This window comes from Pleurodeles waltl, chromosome 10 (genome assembly GCF_031143425.1).
Source record: "Pleurodeles waltl isolate 20211129_DDA chromosome 10, aPleWal1.hap1.20221129, whole genome shotgun sequence".
Taxonomy (NCBI): Eukaryota; Metazoa; Chordata; class Amphibia; order Caudata; family Salamandridae; genus Pleurodeles; species Pleurodeles waltl.
Window position 1 is genome coordinate 232,817,034 of NC_090449.1, and position 22,463 is coordinate 232,839,496.

Sequence of the window (22,463 nt, forward strand, 5' to 3'; positions counted from 1 at the left end):
CTTTGCGGTGCCATGGGGTGGTGTAGGTGATGTGTGGGGTGGATTGTGTGGTGATAAGTGTGGTGATGTGTATTGGTGTGTTGTGTGAAGTGCGTGGTAATTGTGTGGGTGATCTTAATATGTGCGTCTGGGTGCTCGATTCTTCTATGTGGTCTCTCTCTCTGTGCGTTGTCCCGATTTTTTTGTGGTGGGGGTTTGTGGGTGATGTGGGTGTGTGTTTTATATTGTATTGGGTGTGTGGGAGTGGTGTGCGTATGTGTATCAGGTGTGTGTATTTGGATTTGTCCAATGTGGCTATGTTTTGTAGGAGTGTGTGTATTTTGAGCCCGGCGGTGTGTACCGCCAATGGAATACCGCGTTTGAAAGACCGCCGAGTGGATTCGTGTATCATGATAGTGTGGGCGTATTTCTGTTGGCGTGACGGTGTCGGTGTGGTTATCGCCAGTTTATCGCTGGCCTTTGGTGTGGCGGACTTCTGTGGGTGTCTGTATTTTGGCGGTTTCTGAGCTGTGGGTCATAATGACCGTGTCGGTTTACCGCAGCCGCGGCGGTGTGTTGGCGGTCTTCTGAACGGCGGTAGGCGCCTTTTACCGCCAATGTTGAAATGACCACCACAGTTTATTGGACCGAACACTGATCTTGGACTCTGTGGAGGGGATGGTGCACTCTGTGGCCCACCTGTCTCAGTATCTTTCTGACCATGCTCCAGTAATCTGTCAGCTTGGATGGGGCACTGCACCCGGCTCGCTTCTAGGATGAAAATTGCCCCCCCCCCCCCCCCCCCCCCCCCCAGATTCTTTAGGATATGAAAGGGCAGGAGTCCGTCACAGGGGCGCTTTTTGACTATTTTGACTTGAACTGGTCATCTACGCTACACTGAGTAACTGAGTGGGAGGTGATGAAGGTAGTGATTTGGGGGCATTTTGTGGGGCTGTCCTGCGAAGTGCGGAAGACACTCCAGTCAGAACTCTTGCATAGGGAAATTGAATTGGCACATGTGCAAAAGCAGGTACAGGTTGACACCTTAGGGCCCTGGACAGGCCTGTCTGCCCTACAGCATGTGGAGGAGGTCAGGGATCAGTTGGAAAAATACTCCTAGATCGTACTGCAAGCTTCTTCACAGGGAGGGCGACACTTCAGTTTGTCTCCCGGCTTGACTCCTTAGAAGGGTGACTCCTCGTTCCCCGGTGCTCCACCTTCGGGACTCGGCAAGCGGGGATGTGCACTCGCAGAGAGACATTGAGACCTTCAGGACTCACTAGGAGGGCATCTATTGCAACCCCTCACCCACCGGCCCTGGCTCGCGTTAATGCTTTTCTGAATCTTATGCCCCTTCTTCGGTTGGATGGAGATGCCTTTGCGGACCTGAATGCTGATCTCACATTTGGAAGAGATTCATGCAGCAATGTGGCGGCTCCCTTGTGGCAAGTCGCTGGGTGGTGATGGCCTGCCAGCAGAGTTTTACCAGGCTTTTTCTCCTTCCTTCACCCAACACCTCCTGGAAACATACCTGAATCTATGTGTTACATGTCCATGATGCTTAAACCAGCATCTGACGGCTCAGATTACTCTTCCTATAGACCTTTGTCCATGATTAACACAGACACCAAAATCCTTTGTAAGGCTCTCGCCCTCCGGCTGGATCCTGTCCTGCATCACTTGGTCCACAAAGGTCAATGTGAATCCATTCCTGGTCGCAGTACCACTATGAATTTAAGGTGGTTGACAAATGTCTTACACGAGGTAGAGAATGGAAAGGACAACCGTGCAGTTTTTCCATCTATATTGCAAAGGCTTTCGATACAGTAGAGTGGCCATACTTCCTGAGCACAATGGGGATTGGTTCTCTGTTTCGCTCCTGGGTGCAGTTGTTGCATACGCAGCCCATCTCCAGAGTCTGGGTGGATAAATTATATTCAGAAATCTGGTCCATCAGTAGGGGTATATGACAGTACTGCCCCCTATCCCTACGTCTCTTTGCCCTGGCTATGGAGTCGATGACCATCTAGATTCGGCAGGAGATGGCTCCCTGGGGGATTAGTATGGATACCACTAGTCATCTTATATTTTTGTATGAAGACAACACACTATTTTATCTGTCTACAATGCACTATTCACTTCCCTTATTACTAGACATTGACAGGTTCCAAAAAGTGTTGGTTCTTCGGTTTAGCCATTGGAAATCCTTGATCTTTCTGCTGGGAACTCTGCGGTCTCCAGTCCTTAAGTTCTTACCGGTTTTGACCTTGTGTTGGGAGGCTGACAGCTTCCGTTATTTGGGTATGATGGACGAACTTAAACTGGTATTAAGACGGACCCCGTGTGCCAGGGACTTCAATTTTGTGGGATCTACCTGCGTTCAGGGCACTGACTTGTTCAGTGGACATGACCCTATAGGGAGATGAAGGTTGTGATACCTTAGGGGATCTCTTCCCCAATTATGAATTCATTTTATTTAAGCAGCCAAAGAGGCCTTTACTCTGGGGGCAGGTCATTTCCTTCATTGTGCCAGCCTCTCAGCGATCGCTAGGGACATCTGGCCCTCCTTTCCAATGGCTTCTCCCATATCCTATCCTTTCCGGGTCTTATCCGAGATGGTTGGGGGGCAACATCTTGTCACACACTTGTGTAAAGCTATGTCAGTGGACTGGGGATAGGAAGCCCTCCTCCTGCAAGGACGCCCTGGAGTGAAGAATTGGAGATGGAACTTTGGGGACTCGCAGTGGTCACGTATGTGCGAGTTGGTACACACTGTATCAAGCAACCCTAGGTTTAAACTTACTAACTTTCATTATCGCCATCGAACATATGACACCATGCAGGTTAAACAGGATAGATCCTTCCAAATCCCAGCGATGCCCCCAATGCATTCATCTGACAGTGTCCTTCTTGCATCTTGCATGGCACTGTCCAATGGTGAGTGCTTTCTGGGACCAGGCGGGCGAGAGGGTGTCATCAGTGCTGGCAATTCCTTGTCCACCAGACCCAGTCTCATGTTTATTGGGGGGTGTATTTGCTGCAGGAGGGGCCAGAAGATGGCTTTTAAATGTCTACAGTTGCTCCTGGTTTTGGTGAAGCGTTGTTTGTTGATCACCTGGATGGATAGGGCTGTCCCAGGCCTGAACCGATGGGGGCGCATGATGTAGCATAATGGGCTGTTGCAGATAAGATGAGACTGAGAAAGTGCAGGACCAATGACAAACTGAGTTAGGACCTTGACACTTGGAGCAAACTGCTGTCTTCCTTTTTGGACCCCTCTAGCTCGGACAGCGCGGCAGGTGATGACACTGGTAGCTCCTCTTCAGTATCGACCTCTGACTGACCTTCACACTAGGGATTTTTTTGCTTTTCTTTCCCTAGCTCGTTGTGGGCTCGCGGACTGGCTCATGCATCGCCTGACATTCAGTATATACTTGTGAATTGTTGTGTGATTCTGGAACTGAACCTTTCTACACCAAGGTTTTTACTTGGCATATGTTTATGATTGTTTGGTTTTGATTCTAAAGCTTTATTGTTTCCAATACCAAATAAAGAATATTTTAAAATAAAGTTGTAATCCACGTTTACTTAGAGTGCTCAGCAGTGTAGTGGGAGTAGCCACTCCAATGATCCCCACACCGTGACAAAGTCACAGAGACCAAATATACAACTGCAGGACCTTGTGCACAAAAAAGAATGCCTCTGTATGGCTGTGATCAAGTATTCTGCACTGACACGTTTTCAAGTGGTTTACACTTCAACTGGTTATCATCTAGCCAACACATGATTTGCCTTGTCATATAGGATAGTTACTTCTTCAGGGCTAATAGTAATTATTAAATAAATTATAACCAGGTTATCATCGGGAAAGGTTATTTCTAATCATAGGATCAAATCCTAAGTGGTATTTAACTCGAGGCACAATAGACCGCATTCAATTCCATAGGGTCAGTAAATAACTTCAACTTTTAAATTCGCAACAATGCCTGTTTGTGATTCGCTTTTGTACAGATAGCACGGGGTACAGGAAGATCCTTAATACTATCACGAGTCCGTGGCACAGACTCTAAATTGAGGATTTTATATACTGAGACTGTGTAATTCTTTAGTGATGATTTCGTAAATTAAACACAGTTTATCACCAGGAAAGGTTATTTCTAATCATATAATCATAAATCGCTTATGTACAGCAAACACGAGATGTAGGAAGATCCTTAATATTCTCAAGATCCCACGGTGCAGACTCTACTGAGGATGCTGAAACAACAGCAGGCTGGAGACACAGAATTGCATTCTCATCATACATTGAACCGTTATGGAGTCTGATCCACTGAATCCTGACAATATTAAGGGACTTCCTGCATCCCGTGTTTGCTGTACAAAAACGTCGGATACAACTTAGGGTTTGATTGTATGATTAGAGATCAGATCCTGTCAGACACACAGTTGTGTCTTATATGTGCTTGCAAGTACCAACTGCAGTCCACATATGACTTTTAAACTTCAATGCCACAGTGGTATTTTATGCACCATCTACAGTGGACGTCTAGGGAAGTCAAATATGCCAAACAAAGTCCCAATGCACACCAGTTTTGGAGTTAAAGATTTTGTTGTACATAAAAAAAACCTACAAGTGTGTCAGTACTCGCAGTGGACTGTGGAATGGGTTAGATCCAAAAACAAACATAGATGGTCCTCCCAGCTCTTCGTATGGGCCAATATCGGAAGCACTGACAGCTTCAACCACAGGTTCTATGATAGGGGAATTTTGCCTTTAATGACTACCAGATCAGTAAATCACGCCCTGTGTTATTTTATCTACCTCCTGTAACCTTTTTGGTTACTCACAGAATGTGGCCCAGATGCTGATGTGCCACAGTAACAATCTGGTTGGGAGTGCCTTCTTCCTGTAATGTGCATACAAAGTGCATATGTCTGTTGTGTTATGAATAAAACTTAGAACAACGATGTGAGTGCCTCGATGTAGAAACGGTCCAAAATATTTTTAAAAAATGTCCACCAATTCACGACAATAATTTTTATCAGCCAGTATTCAAAGGCATAATTAAAAAGGTACATGGTCAGTTTCGTAGACTCTGTGTCTATACGAGTGTCTATTATGTCACACAAGTCGACTAGTTTTTGCACAGTTAAAACCACAAATTAAAACACATCAGTCAGGACATTAAGGTATTTACAAAAATCTTTGATGCATTTTATAAACCAACCCAGACACAAATAAAGGATACTTAGTAAACACCTTCAAAGTTTCCGAAAACTGAAAGAGTTACAACGTAAGTCAAAATTGTTAGTGATTGAAATGGAATTACAAAAGTTCAGGTACCCTATTCCAGAGTACCTACTTGTTTCTTAGATGTGCCGGTAATTTCCCTTTCAAAATCAAGAAGTGGAGATACTCAGTACCGGCCCATTTAAAGCACTGCATGCTATCAGCGCGGATAGCACAGACATTCCAAATAAGTAATAGACCATAACCCCCAATCTGTTATAATTTCTAATAAAAACAATATGAGCAATAAGATGCAGGTTCATATAAACCTCACGATTCTTCAACGAGGGGTTTGTAAGGAAAGGGCACACTTGCTTCCACCTTCTGGGCAGTGATCCCTTATGAGAGGGACACTTTCGGCCCCTTTCGGGGACGCTGTTTCTGGCCCTCTCATGCTGTACTTTGCAGCTTAACTTTTCTGTGATTTTGTTGCCCCTTTCTGCCATGCACTGTCAAACCCCCTTTGTAGCGACCCTTTCCTTCACCACTGTGCGCCTTCTGTGTCCCCGTGCTTGTGACCGTACGTGTGTGTGGAGAGGAGATAAAAGCGTATGGAAAGCCATTGCCAATTTATCATGATAGACTGCAGTACATGCGAGCAGCCGCTTGGTGTCACAGTTATTCCACCGTGAAAGATAATCTAGCTGCTCAATGGCTGCTTGCACTAATAGAAGTAATTTGAAGCATTGTTAAAATAAGGAGGCCTTTATTTTAGCTCACCCTACTTTACTAATTCAGTTATTTTCACACCAAATTTACCACGCGGTGATACAGCTTTTCTAAAATATTATTTTGTCCTACTCTTGTATTTTACTGGAGCATCGGAAGTATCTCACAAATGCCCTTATTGGATTGGTATTGCCCTCAAACGCTCAAAAATGTGCAGGTTAATCTTCTGACAGAAACGTATTATGTACAATTGATATTTACACGCTTATATCGACCGGAAAGTATACATCGACAAAATATACTGGGGAAATGAAGTTTGGACTCTCTCGTTCTGTGCCCTGATAGATATATAAATACATTGGTTATTTTGCCAGCTAATGGTGGTGGTGTGCAGGATTTTTGCATGTTGCGAACCTCACATTTTCGTGCGACTCCATAGTGCATTGTGTAAACATTGAAAACACCAGTGGTATCTGTTTGTTTTACACGTGTACCGCGTCCCCTTTAATACGGCCCCAAGCTGCACACCCAGCTCAAAGTTGTGCATCAGCATAAACGGGATTGCTCCATCCAGATTGTGTGGGGGAGAAAACTTTGTATGGGAATGCAAGATACAGTCTCTCTATGAATCATACATGCACATGAGCATCCTATGGGTCAATTTGTTTTCAAAGTACTGGAAACATTTTGAAAATACTGATTCAGGAAGTTAATACTCTTTGCACCTGCATCATCTCATTTTTTAACCTCACCAAGAGCACCCAATATTTAAGAGAAACTAGGGTGTCCCTAAGGTATTTATGCTAGAGACCTCCGTGGCCGTAAGCGTAAGTGATCCACGCTCCATGCTGACGTATCATTCAAAGGGTTGCACACCCTCAACAGCTCCACTCATGCAACTCGGAAAACATTTCATCTCATCTCACGCATGCAGTGGCACTCCCTACCATACTCTCAATAATTCCAGCTTTGGTTTGCGCCATTGAATGCTACAAACTCTCCCCCTCACACTACGACTTGCACACCATTCGCCCGGAACATCTCAGGCACACCACTCATGAAGACCCTTCTTTTGCAGCAGAGTTGGTAATACGTCACCTTGATAACGTTACCGAAGATGATGTGAGGAGGATTAAAAGTGGTATCCATTGGCCAGTGCTACCAAAACAGGGAAACGGTGTTGCAGCCGCTAAGACAGAAGTGTTGTTGCACTGAAAGATATCCAAGAACTCTGATCACAACCAGAATTCAGTGTCTCCTACCACTTGAATACATTAGCAAAAAATATGGGCGACCCAAAAAGAACTGCATGGTTATCTAGGTGACTAGAGAATACAATGCAGTAGTGGTAAGCACAGAGGGAATAATTTGAAAAGCTAGAAAAAATGTAGCACTGCTAATAAACAAAAAAGTGGATAATACTTTACTTCAAAAGTCCCAAAAGGGCAGCATGGTCCTCTTTTACATGGTGAGATGTCGCTACAAGCATCCACTTTGATGAAAATAACATAGTGATGTTTGGGGACCAAATGTGTGTATAATAAAAATGAAAACTGCAATTTCCAGGCAAAAATAGTGCTGATTTTGTTTTTAGGATTACAAGGTTTATTTGAGGGAACTACGTTTGTTTATCCAAAAAGTAAGGCTTGTATGAGATGTATATATTTTCAGCAGTTGATTAGCGTATGTATGAAGGCAACATTTCTACATTTCCCAAATTGTTTGGAAAAATGTCACCCCGTTGACAAAATCTACCTAGATATTTTATTGTCCAAGGGCATGGGGTTTGAACTTCTTTGTCACCCGGCTGAAGTACTTTGCTACTCTGGTAGGTAATTAGCTTCCTGGGTGTGAAACATTGTATGTGATTAGACTTGCCTGAGCTGTCTATACTGTGTGTATGTAGGTATGTATATATTCATATTGTAGATTCTCAGAGTGAAGTTGTGAAAGTGCTCAAAGATCCATTCTTGGAGGGATGTAGGGCTTTAGAAGTAGATTAACAACATAGGAAACCAACAAATGTCCTTCCATTGAATATCTTGCCACTGTATAATTATGAATTGTCTAAATTAAAAAAGTCATAGTGCACTTATAGCATTACAAACATTTAGATTTTCCTTCTTGCAGGCATTCCCGGTTCAGGAACTACGGTGCAGAACTTGATTCCTGCAGACCGGAGAGGGTTGCAGTGGACTATGGGGACTATCATCCTTTGAAACTCATCACAGTAAGATCTCTGTTATACTTTATTGATTCTTATTTTTGGCCCCATCTGCATTGGGATTTTTGTCGGTCGATACAAGTGGTGCTGGATCCCTCTCTTGCCAATTTCTTTTTTAATGATACTGTTGAAATGGTGCTGAGATCTGGATAGTTATACTACCATGTAAATCGTGGTACTGTCAGTGCCTTTTGAATATGTGTTTCATTGTCTTTGCTCTGGTTAGTGTCACATTAGCAAAGTACTTTGTCCAGTTACCATTGCATAACTTTAAATCTACTTACTGTTGCATTTATTAAATATGTCTTATGCAGCATTGCGTTTTAGATATACTTAAATTTCATAACCATTACAGCCGCTGCAAAGGGTTTCAAAACATATTTTAGTGATCCACAAAGTAAATATTTCATGGATGTGTGTCTGCTACAAGATGATTCATTCACGTAATATGTCAAAAAGTGGCAGTTCACATTTTAACTCTTATAGGTATCTTTACACCCTTCTACAGAAAAAAAAACAGCTCAACAGAATCCCATTGGACTAGGCATGAAAGTACAGCTTTACTCGGGGAAGTGTCTTTACTTGGTTTACAGTAGGGTTGAGTAGGGTTTGAGAAGTTAGTGTTATGAAGGTATCTTTAGAATGCATGTACTTGATATGACTTGTCAGTTAAGTTAGATAAATCTCTGCAAAAGTAAGATTGGGGTTCTAATTTAAAAAATACTCAACTCTGGATGGAGAAGCTTTCTCTGCCTTCTCCATTTCTGGTCTGCTGACACAAAACCAATTATAAGGACACAAAACTCTCTGATTGACTGACTGGATCTTGAAGAAAAATGTTGTGGTCACTATTAAAGGATACAGGAACTCCATCCATGCATTCTGAAAAAATAAAATTAAGTATACATTGAAGGCCACATGGTCTGCAAACCCCCAAATGGGTGCTTTTTAAACTTTCCTTTTCAGAGCTGGTGCTGGGTCAGGGGACCCTTGGGTGGTGCAACACAGACCCACAACCTTTTGTCAGATTGCAAAACCAAAATGTGGTCTGCGAACCCACCCAAAAAATAAAAAAGATGAAAAAAAGGCCAGTCGCTGCTTGGATTCCCAAAGATCTTGAACAGGGGGTCTGGGTCTAAATTGACCACCAGCTGTGCTTTGGACACAAGGCCTGGTTGACGGGAATAATTCCCCAAGGAGACTATAAGCTATGAGCCATCAGAACTGATTTTCCTTTCCACAGAGGACAAGGTCTCAAAAATAAAACTGAGAACACTTGAAGATGTTGGAAATCTTTATTTTCCCTCAGCCCTGTATGATTATACAGGGGTCTTAATAGATTAAACAAATGCCTTTGTCAAAGAAAAGCAATCCAATGTAAGCTTAGGTAACCAAGTAAATGAAAAGGCCCAAAACTCTGCAAAATTACTGAGCACTTATTGTTTGACCACATGATTTATTGCTACTCAATGACTATGAAATATATGTCGTTCATTCAATAACTATGTTACTCTTGCGTGTATGTTTTGTGATTTATTTTCGCAGTAAGAATTGATTTCTTAAGCATTTGTGACAAAATGTATCCAAAAGAACCATTGCTGTTTTTACACTACATCTTATCAGTGGGCAGTATGTATATACTTAATTTTGTCTTTGGGCAGAGACTTTGACATGTTTTGCCTGCAGCAATCAGAGAAGCATAGTCACAATTGCATTAAAGAAACCTTTGTTTAAATGTGCTGCTGTACCAACATCGGTTTGTTATACTCATCTGTGTAGTTTCAGATTTGTTCATGTCTTCCTTAAGCGCATATCAGCAGTGCAGTTCCTGGGTAGTGGATGTAGTGCCTGCACTACATAAGCTGTATAAGTAACATTGACAAATTTGGGAGGCAGGTGAGATCCACATGCAATCTGCGTGACTGTCGGACAGCCAGCAGCTCTCTTATTGATAGCTTGACGATGTGTTGCCTTGCAACTCTAAATAGCACTAGAATTGTACTCGACACCACAACATCATTGCTGGAATTCACTCTTAAGGAAATCTAGTATTGTCTGCATTTTAGTTAAATAAATTGTTCACTGTGGCCTAATCCCATTGACACACCACAGATTGAAATATTGATGAAATAGCATTTTTAAGACCCTGCGCAACTTACACAAATTTGGTTAGAAAATGAGATATTCTTCTAATGGCTTTGTGTTCCAAAGTTCAGTTTAATATATGATTGCCCACCATGTGAAAGGCCGCTTACGGGAACGCAAGGAATGCATACAGTAAAGTGCCCTGTCCATCCAGTACACGTGACAGCATAACTCCAATGCATGGTGGCAGTGTCAGTGCTACATTTTCATTTTTCATTCAATTGAAACTTAATGGTTGTTAGATGGGCATTTGGTTGATGTTTCTTTGAAGCTGTAAGGTAGTAAAGGAAACAATGCCTGCAACTCTTAAGTTATACCATGTCTGTTTATCCAACCAGAGTGCTGGAGTGCTGAGTAATGTGTTTTATGATTGTGGGATGGGTCCTGATCTTAACTTAGGTTTGCAGGTTTGCAACAACAAAAGTAGTAATTACCACACTGTAATTCAAGTAAGGTCAAAGCCTTAATCGGTGCTGTTCAAGCTCTGAGGTGGTGGGCTTTCATTTATGAATTTGGGGGGCAAAAGGATTGTAATGTCTAAGAATTATATTGCCTTTTAAGGAGTGTGCTGCTGTTTCAACAATATGGTGACTAACTGACCTTTTTTCTTTGATAGAATGTGATTTATAAGCTATTCTTTGCAGACAGGCTCACATTGGGTGTTGGCGTAAATAAAGTGAAAAACTCATGGTAATGGTCTTGCATCTAACCCTCCAGAATACACTTCTTTGTTCTTGTTTTGGGATTGTAAAATATGTTATTGTGCTGCAATAATATATTTCTTCCAACATTTGCCTTGTAAATATTTTATGGTATTGTGCTTCTCGCTACAGTTATATAAGCCCCATAAAAGACACACCTATCTCTGGTGTCTGGGGTGTGTATTACTCTAGAAAAAACACTGCTTCTGAAAGCAAAGTCTGGAGTCCACCTACTGGGATGTTCAGCGGACCACATTTCACCTGAACATTTTATGTTTATGGCCTGTTGAGGTCAGGAGGAACACCTCCTCCATTTGGCTGTATGTTGTGTTGTGATCTGGTTAAATAATTGTTTTCATGAGAGAGAGCACCCCTCCCATCATTGTGGCTTACATGGTATTCATGTTTGGCTAAAGCTGTAATAACATTCAGAGGAACCCAATCCAGTATTGGATCTTTCATAAATTCACATGCTTGAATCATCCCCGTCGTCAAAGTGGGAGTCCCACGGTACATGAAAAGCAATAAGCACCAAAACATTTTCCATAGGCTATAATGTTAACCCCAATGAATCATATAGCCTATCTCTGTCCTTTTGTGAAAAGTACCCAAACCTGACTGCTGGCCAATCAGGCACCAGCACCCTCTAGACTACTCTCCAGAGAGGCTCTTTCCCCCAGGTTTTCTACTGCACGTCGTGTGAAGGGAATCTCCCTGAGCTCTGCTCAGTTTTTCTACAGGCAACATCCTGTACTCCAGGTGAGGAGAGTGAGTCAGAAAGGCCACATAAAAGGTCCAGATCTGAGGACCTGGGTGAGGCTGAAAGATCCAGAAAGCGTCAAAAAGTGCATCATAAAGAAGGTGCAAAAGGCGTTCAGGGCTCAATTTCATCTGAGCCATCCTCTCCTTGATGAAAGAACGAGTCATCCTTCATTCGGCTTGAAGTCAGCGCCACAAATTTTCACCAAATGTCTTGCCCCAGTAGCAGGCTTTCTCTGCAACAGGGGTTTTCAGGTGTTCCCATACCTGGACGACTGGCTGATTAAAGCTCCTTCATCACAGCTAGTGTCCAAGGCTACAAACGTTTGTCTAGAACTATTTCACAGTTTGGGACCAACGGTGAATTTCCAGAAGTCAGTCACTTTTCCTACAAGCAGGGTAGTTTTTTGGGGTGCAGAACTCAACACCATCGAAAACAAGGCGTACCTCACTCAGGCACGGCAGCAGAAACTATTCAACTTGGCTGTCAGGATCTCAAGAAGAAGGTCCGTTTCAGTATGACTGTTCAAGTCACTCCTAGGCATGATTTCCTCATCCATCGTCCTGGTTCATCTAGCAAGGTTGAGAATGAGACCTTTGCAGGAGGAGTTACAGCTCCAATGGACCCAGTCACAAGGATCCTTCGAGGATTTGATAAGTGTTACACCAAAGATAGTGGGGGCATTGCGATGGTGGTCTCAAGTCAACCATCTCTCTCAAGGGCTAACCTTTCTCACGCCAATGACAGACTTCATCATCGCAACAGACGCCTCATTGGAAGGTTGGGGAGGTCATTTACAGGACATGCACATTCAGGGAAGATGGTCAGATGCGCAGAGAGGAATGCACATAAATCTTTTTGAATTAAAAGCAATTTTTCTCACGCTCAAAGCGTTCCTTCCACGGATTGCAGGGTCATCTGTGTTGGTCCGTACGGACAACACAACAAGCATGTTCTACATCAACAAACCAGGAGGAACAAGATCCCTCTCCCTCTCAAGGAAACCTCAATCTCTTTGGGACTGGCTCACGCTGCACAACATTTGCCTCAGGGTGGAGCACCTGCCAGGTGTCAACAACATCCTGGCGGACTCTCTCAGCAGGACGGACGACAACTGCCACAAATGGGAACTCGACCAGACGGTACTGGACAGCGTCTGCCAATGTTGGGGACGACCAACCCTGGATTTGTTTGCCACCAATCAGAACGCCAAATGCCAATTCTACGCCTGTCCATACCCACTCCCGGGGTCATGGGGAAATGCTCTTTCGATGAGATGGTCCGGGATCTTTGCATACGCTTTTCCCCATCCCATTGATTCCCAGACTCTTGAGGGAGATGAAGTTGGAGGGTTGCAAGATAATACTCATAGCACCCAGGTGACCCAGGCAGTATTGGTACACGGAGCTTCTACTCCTGTCAGTGACCAATCCCATGCGCCTTCCCTGCAACCACAACCTTCTCACGAAGACTCAAGGTCAAATTCTTCATCCTGATCCAGCATCTCTGCAATTGCATGCTTGATTCCTGAGTTCCGTGAGTTCCAGGGTCTGAACATTGAGGAAGAATGCAGACTGATTTTATCTAGGGCATGAGCGGACAGTACAAATAAGACGTACAAACTCAAATGGAAGAGATTTTGTGTCTGGTGTTTGCAGAACAAGTTCCATCCGTTAAAGATTGAGCCGGAGCAAATTCTCTCATATCTTCTCACCCTGTCAAAGACTGGGCTATGTCACGCATCCGTTAAGATCCATTTGGCAGCTATAGCTTCCTATAGACGCTCAGCAGATATGCCCTCACTTGGCTCATCCAGAATTATTAAACAGTTTATGAAAGGTCTTTTTCGCACTTTTCTTCTGGTGCGTCCACCTCCGCCAGAGTGGCATCTGAATGTAGTCCTGTCCCAGCTAATGAAAGCTCCATTCGAACCAATTCACAGAGCATAACTCAAATACATCACATGGAAGGTGGCAACTCTGCTTGCTCTTACTTCCCCCAGAAGAGTCAGCGATATACAGGCCTTTACTATTAAGGAACCTATTCTTGTCTTTTCAGCTGACTTTGTACTTCTTAGGACTAACCCGAGGTACATTCCTAAAGTGCCCTCATCATTTCACCTGAATGAGCCGGTAATATTAAGAACTTTTTTCCCGAATCCGTCGACAATCGCAGAAAAGACTCGGCATTCGTTGGACATCAAGAGATGCCTGAAATTTTACCTTAAAAGTACCAAGCAGCTTAGGAAGGCAGATCAGCTGCTGGTATCTTATGCTTATGGATGGCAAGGGGCAGGGGTCACTAAGGCCACCATAGCCCGGTGGATTGCATCTACAATTCAGTTTTGCCACACCAAAGCAGGAAAACCGTTGACTAAGCACCAGAGAGTGCACTCCACAAAAGCAGTCTCCACATCGGCTGCTTTCTTTCAGGGTATTACTCTGGATAAAATATGACAGGCTGCGACGTGGAATACTACACACTACTTTACGCAGCACTACTGTTTGGAATCGTCACAAAGAACTGACTCTCTCGTTGGACAGGCGGTCTTACGTCATCTTTTTTACTAAGGTGAGATCTTTCCTTTAATGTATAGACATTATTCTATATGCAATAGTCTATAGTTGCTATGCAATTTTATTTTATATATATATATATATATATATATATATATATAAAATATTTCGTTTATACACATACAACAAGATTTATAAGCATGTTATTTGGTAATATGTTTTAAGATGATTTCTATGCTCGCACCCACCATTCACAGCGGGCATGACGTTTATTAAGAGTACTGCTGGCTATTCAGGTTCAAGCATGTGAATTTATGAAAGATCCAATACTGGATAAGAAAACAAGTTACTTAACTGTAACTACAGTTATCCATTATTGGTATCTTTCATAAATTCACATGCGACCCACCCTCCTCCCCTTAGAAGCTCGCATTTCCTTCTCAGGTCATGGTCTTCACTCTTGTGCTAGAAAATATGAGGGGAAGAGCCTCTCGGGAGAGTATTCTAGAGAGTGCTGGTGCCTGGTTGGCCAGCAGCCAGGTTTTGGTCCTTTTCACAAAAGAACAGAGATATGCTATATGAGTAATTTGGGTTAACATTATAGCCTATGGAAACATTTTTTGGTGCTTATTGCTTTTCATGTACCGTGGGACTCCCACTTCGGGGTTGATTCAAGCATGTGAATTTATGAAAGATACCAATACTGGATAACTGTAGTTATGGGTAAGTAACTTGTTTTCTTCTTCATCATGGCTCTCTTCCTAAAGGAGGCATAGTGGTGAGTACTAGGGGCCTTCCTCTGCAGTTCAGAAAAAAGCCTTCATTATTTGTCAAATTCATGAACTTTGTAAACTGCTTGCATGTGATTTCACAGCACCAAACCCTACCTGCTACTTGTACCTCAACATCAAGAAATGAGAGGTTTAGTTCTTGTAATTGAAATATTGAAGAGGAATTAGAGTGGGCATGGCTAGATGGCAGAATTCGACTTTGCTCTCTCCTTGTCTGTTTTTGGTTGAAAACATAGGGGCTCATTATGAGTTTGGAAGTCCTAATGCGGGACCACCAAGCTCGCAGGGAGGATGCCACCGCCATGGTGGTGGTGCCCCCCAACCCTATTGTAGTGTAGCCATTTTTAATATAGTTTCATGCACGTTAGTTTAACATACTAGGCCGCTTTGCACTTTGCCCTAGATACATTTTATTCAGCCTCATACTGTTATTTTACAATAACCAGTTTTACGGTCTTGTTTTAACTTCCTTCTATCACACTGTTTAGCTTAGTTCAGCACTGTGTTCTCAAATAATGCATTCATGATCGCCCTGTGCTTCAGTCAAGGCTACAGTCTGGTACATTGCCGGTAAACGTGGTAGAAGTTTAGTCTCCAGTATTCGTAGAAAATACACATCCTTACGTAGGGACACTTTCTTAGAACATCTGCGTGTTAGTTATAAAAACACTTCCTAGTCCCAGTACACGTCAGAGGGAGATTCCGGCCAGGAACCTACAACTAGATGCTGACTGTCCCGTTGCAGATGCTGATGCAGATTACAGGCCTTTGCTCAGGTATGAGGGTTGATGTCCTCCCAGGGGAACCTGAAAGGCAGGCTTAGAGCTTAACATGCTGTGCTCGAAATATAACTTAGAGAGAACATAGCCTAGCGGCACTATGATAGCTTTATTCTTGTGCTTCACTCTCATCGTTACTATTTTAATCCTACTGTGTTGTGTAGTTCTGGTTATTGCAGCTCACGCTTTGCTATCTAAAATGCAGTTGTTTTAGTAAACCAATCTTTAAAACTTAAACTGCCTTTGTCATTTCTATGTGAGACCGTACTGTGAATGAGAGAACCGGTTGGGACCTGAGTGACCACGACTTCCCTGGGAAGTGCTAAGATGTCATGCGCTCGGCTGCCCAATTGTCTCTTCCCTTTGGGAGAGATGAGGCACTGCTAGTTAGCTGGAGCAAAACCCGGATTTAGAGTGACAAGGGTCCTTCACCGTGGATCAGACTTAGTCCCCCACACTGTGAAAGATCTTGCCGCTCAAAATCCAGTAGTCTCATTAGGATAATGAGAGACTACGCGACATGGCGCCGCCAACGTTTGGTCAGGCTCTAATTTTCGGGTCCACCGGTATATCTCGGTCTCATCTAATATAATGACTCCTCAGTTCCATATACGGAGACGTCCGTGGTACTGAGGATCTCCACCACCGCTGTATAGGTAACCCTAAATTACAGCGGGTGGTTGTTCAAGCTTGAACCTTAAAAGGAAAAAAGACCCTGTCTTGGTGTGCCTTCTCTGAACCTTTAGTGCTTTATAATGGCAAATCCCCAGGCTGTACAAATAGCTCTTAATATGAGATGATCACTTACGACACATTTATTAGCACATGGACTTACAGGACAGGGAGTTCCAGTCACATTTGTGGTGGACGCTCACGCAGCCTATAGAACAGAACTGTTCTATTCTTGGGTCACATTTCCAGCAGTTGATGGGAACATAAATGCATTCCATACATATACAGTTGCGAACGCGCCTGGGCAGTACAGGGCGTACGCATACTTAGAGATACTTCTATCTTATCAAGAACATAATAATTGGCTTGATGGCGCCTTACCCCATACAATATTACCAGTAAGGTTAGGTCCACTAAGTAATGAAGGTCCTACCTGGCCTTTATTGGCCACATATACACCTCATCCTGCGGTTGCGAACATGGCGGTGGCTGAGGTACGACGCTTATATACTGAATTAACAGCAATATATAGACGATTGGTACAATTTGTGATGCAGACACTAAATATAAACCCAGCGCGTGGTGCTCCAGCACAACCACATGCAGTAACACCAGGTATAAATCCGGTGACTCTACACTCTATTATGGGTAAGGTCCCAGCAAAACGAGAGGAGACTCAGTTTTGGCTGGCACAAAAAATTAATAAGCTGGAGGCGGTATTTCCCCATACGGGACCTCAGGATAAACATAGAATATTAACTATGTGCTTGTCCTTTGGGATGGTTCCTACAGTTGAACACTGTAATACATGGGGCACGGTATTTGCCGCGCTCTATACAACGGCACACGGTACACCGACACTAGCCAACCTACCGGAAGTGCTTAAACAAATTCAAGATTAATACCGGGCTGCCCCGGCCTTAGATTTAGGAATGCAACTGATGGGCAACTTTGCCACGGTTTCTTCAATTATTCTAAGTAATCTTAAAGGGGAAGCAGTTGCACTTGCAGTGCGCATGCGTCTTCGTGACGTTCCGCAACAAGATCAGGAGCGGGAACTGCCTAAAATAATAGCGGAAACATATTCCAGTGTCGGTCGAGATAGCCTTGGGGCTAGACCACAAAAACCTAAATTTCAGGGTAAAATTAATAAAGAGAATACTAAGCAACAACCTGAGGGTAATAAGAAGCGCTGAGAGAAAAAACAGCAAACACATAAAAAAGAAAGGGGGGGATCTCCACGCACAGAGACACCACAGAATAGGTATAATCTTAGAAATAGAATATAAAAACGCCTGATAGATATCAATATACTGATACACGCCAATCTCGTTCCTTTCAGGACTCATCGGAAAAGAGAAATGAGAGAGGTGGGCGATCAGAAAGGCGAACGAGTACGTGAAACCGAGACAGGAATCCCAACGCTCTTCGGAGGTTTCTGTTAAGAAGGAAGAGAAACCAGTACAACAAAAACAACAGTTTAAAAAGAAAAAAGTGGCAGCAGTCTCATTTAGACATGCCACTCGGAAGAGGGTTCTCTTGAAGAACATGAACTGGGCTCTAGCACTGCTAGACAGCGCAGCAGAGGTCACAATAGTTCGCCGGAATCTTCTAGAGATCTGGAGGTGAAAGCAACTGATGACTTCATACAAGTAGAAACAGCAGATATGCGTGTCTCCGAACCCGATAGGGTGTATAGAGTAACTCTACAATTGGAAGGAGACATTGAGCGCACCATACACGCAATCTTCTGGGATCGTGTAGTTAAGATATATGACATTATGCTGGCCGAACAAAATTAGCCGCCTGATTTTGTCCACACCTGCCGTTCTGGGGAGGAGGTTATTGAACCTTCCATTTCGCCCCTTGTTCCTGAAGAACTCACTGAGTCCTATTCTATTGAATGGGCTCTCGCACAGGCACCTGCGTTAAATAGAAATCACGTAGGGTGGGGCAGGGATTCTCCATACCATGTAATTCCCATTAAAGGTGAACCGCAGCCACAACCGCAGTATCCCATAAAACATGAAGCAAGGGCACCGGTGAGAGAAATACTTACGCAATTAGAATATCAGGGAGTGATTGAACCCTGTGTCTCGCCGATGAATAATCCCTTATTCCCTGTAGCTAAACCGGACCATCCATATAGAGTAGTCTTAGACTACAGACATTAAACGGACATACACGTACATATGCTATACAAAATTCGCATAGAACTGCACTAATGAGCAACATTGTGCGGAAAAAATATAAAACGACTTTGGATATCTCAAATGGATTCTTCTGCCAGAATATAGCACCTGAAAGCAGAGATTTGACAAGCTTTATCGCATTAGGCTCCCAGAAAAAATTCTGTTGTCTGCCTCAAGGGTATAAGAACAGCCCAGGACTGTTTTCAGCTTGTGTGACTGCTATTCTACACAAGATAGACCCTGAAGCATTGTGATATGTGGACGATATATATCTCACGGATGACGAGATACTACAACATTTAAGACGGGTAGCCCGCATCGTTGTAGGGTTTGCCGAAATCGGCTACAAGTTTAACTTCAAAAAATCTAAAATTGCCTTCCTCATCGTCCTGTTCCTGGGATATGAGCTGTCGAATGAAGGGAAGAGCCTAGCGCCACAATTTTTAGAAAAATGTGCACAATTGCAACCACCAAATACGATTAAAAAACTACAATCATTGTTGGGCTTTCTAAATTTTGGCAGAACATACATTCCTGATTATGCTACGCGCATAAAATCGTTATATGAATTAATACGTCCTGAATTTTCAAGCAAATTCTGGACAATTGAACTTACACATACTCTTCGAGAGTTACAGGCAGATACGCTAGCAGCAAAACATTTACACACACAGGACAATAAGACGCATTTGGTCATCAGGGTGATAGCTGCGGCCATTGGGTTTACTTATGTCACATTTAATGAAGGTGAGACAGTCCCGATAGCATAAAAGTCACACTTGTATTCCACTGCTGAACAACGCTTTGCACCCACAGAGAAAATTCTCACTGCTGTACAGATGGCTGTTATTAAGGAAAGACCTCTTGCCCAAGGAAAACGCATTATTGCCGTTTCTCCTATTCCGGCCCTGGAGGCTGTTACAAAAGCTAGCGTCCCGAACGCAAAAGCACTTCACCCACGATGGATACAATCGGCTACGTCTTTAACAGCCACTGATGTAGACTACATTTTTGACCCAAAGTTACAAACTCAGGAATTTTTACAATATGAAGTTGAATATCCAGTTCCCGCTGACACATTGCCTATTGAGCAATATCAAGTAGTCATGTACACCGATGGCTCTGCGCAACCAGTGATTCGAACAAAATATCAATAATCTGCTGCATGTGCGGTTGTGAGCGGCTATATGGAGGGGGAGAAATTCTGTCCCCAACATACCTATACACAGACCTTAGGGGATTGTACAGCACAGTTGGCTGAGCTAAAAGCTCTACTAATGGCTCTAGAACATACAGATCCGACACAGTTCACATTGATTGTTTGTGATTCTTATTATTGCATCCAGTCTTTTAATGAATACCTGCATTACTGGCGCTTGAATGGGTTCAGAGATTCGAAAGGCAACACCATAAAACACAGACTACTGTGGGGGAAGGTAGCAGACCTGAAAGAGACGCTACCCAAAGTCCATATTGTGGATACACTTGGACACCAGCGCGTTGGAATACACGTAGCTGGAAACACTTTGGCTGATGAAGCCGCAAAGTCAGCAGTGGCAGTTGCCACTGTAGCTGCAGTGACTCGTTCGAGTTCCAAACCACACACAGACATTATGGCCGCCATAAAAGCTACGGTTGATGGTTCGCCTTATCCTAAAGGATTTCCTAATAAGTATCAATACTTGATGGGAAGTATGCTGAACGCTGAAGTTAAAATTCCAGGCGTAGGTGTACGCGACATCCCCAATAAAGATGTAAGACCACAATTGATTAAAGCAGCACATGAGGGGGCGGCATCTGCACATGCTGGCGTGGCTGCTACAATTTCACTCTTGCAGGCCCGTTATTGGTGGCCTGGTCTCTATAAAGAGACTAAGCAGTATGTCCTTTGTTGTGACATCTGTCAACAAATTGAGGTTTCCACGGCGAAGCGCCCGCCGCAGACACCCCTCTTAATCTCAAACAGACCATTACAATGTGTGTACCTGGATCATTGCGGTCCATTAACACCGGATAGTGCAAACAAATATATACTAGTCGCTGTTGATTCTTGCTCCAGATTTGTGTGGGTGTGGCCACAACGCTCGGCTGACACTCAGACTGTTATTAAAGATTTGCGAGTCTTTGTCGGTACATATGCAGTTGCGGCGTTCCATTCGGACCAGGGCCCTGCTTTTGCCTCAAGGGCATTCAGGGACACCATGGCTTCGTTGGGGGTCCAGCTCCAGTACTCGTCTCCATTTCATCCCAAGGGAAATTCTGTCGTGGAGCGATTAAACCGCGATTTAAAGCAATCCTTAACAGCCAGAGTCTTATGTACGGGTCGTAGTTGGCTAACCCACCTGTATGGAGTTCAGAGAGCACTAAATAACCTGCCTAGAAGGTCCCTGCGGGGTCGTACTTCATATGAGTGCCTGTTCGGAACACAAATGTTTGTTCCGGATCTTGATGGTCCTGGTGTGGAGGTGGTGGAAACACCTTTTGACATAAATGATCGTGTCACTATTTTACAGGAATTACAGCAGTTCCATGAAGATAACTCTTCTAAAAGTGCTGCCTCCACAGGAATCAAGGATGTGCCAGTAACACCTACCGGCTGGATTCCCCGGGTTTGGGGATCTTGTGCGTGAAAAGGTCGCAGTGAAAAAAGAATTTGGTCCTTCTTATCGTGCACCAGTCCCTGTGTTGGGGAAACACGGAACCAGAACTGTTATTCCTCCCCGTTGCCAGGTGCCAAAGAAAATCGCTTTGTTTCTATTGACAATGTCAAGCTACAACATGTTGCCGATTCTACACAACCGACCAAGAGGAACATCCAGTAGTTCCCGAATCCCTCTCACTACGGGAGAAAAAGTTCTGCTTCAAGTTGTCTATACCAACACTGTTGCCTCTCAGAGCTTGGGGAGGGTGGATGATGATTTTGAATTAGTTCCACTAACAACGAGCAACTTAGAAACATTTGATCAAGTCACCATGACTACAAACGGGATGGATGGTGCTGTTTACAGTGTACCACCATGGGAAACACCAACTCTCCATTGACAACAGCAACGCCTTTTGCACGAACTGCCTCTGGTTACTTTGCCGACAACAACGATGGTCTATCGGACTCGTTTGCCTCTTCGACTGCTGACCTGTCAGGTCCACGTAAGCTGCTACATTGGCTTAAAGATACATATTTTATTTTTCCATGGAATTATCTGTGGCTTGTATTGACTGTCCTAGCATTTTCTTCTTTGGATTGGGTTTGTTATCACCTTTTTGCTGTTAATACATGGGCATTTTCTTCCCGAGAGATCAGCGGTTGAACAGGTGGAGGAGGTATTGAAACCACATTTTTCATCACATAAGGTTCGAGGAGACTTGTCCTTTGTGAACATTTCTGCAGTGCCAATTCCAGATGGGATTGTGTGGGATAAAGTAATGTTTGATATATACGGTCCCACTGAAATAATTCAAATACCGTTTGTGCTAAAGTTCTCCATGAATGATATAGTCATACCAGGCATTGTATCTGATGATTGGGATGTGAAAACAGTTGACTCAATGATGACAGAATTGCAATATTATACTGTCTATGAAAATGAGGATGTTTACAAGTTTAAGGACAATTATGGTGACATGTTTTGCTATAATTATTATGGGCACCACTTAATACATAAAGCGAGCAGTCCAAAAACGATATTTGATTATACGCAATGAGAACATTGCCCAACTCACCCACAAGGGAGTTCAAAAACTTATT

The 22,463-nt window shown here is 43.5% G+C and overlaps 1 protein-coding gene across 1 annotated transcript in view; it reads left to right on the forward strand.

Moving 5' to 3' along the window:
- Window positions 1-22,463, forward strand: part of VPS35L (VPS35 endosomal protein sorting factor like) — a 430,244-nt gene that overhangs the window by 58,499 nt on the left and 349,282 nt on the right. The window contains exon 2 of the mRNA XM_069210247.1: window positions 8,069-8,168. Within this exon, the coding sequence (XP_069066348.1) occupies window positions 8,069-8,168 (100 nt within the window). The remainder of the gene's footprint in view (window positions 1-8,068; window positions 8,169-22,463) is intronic.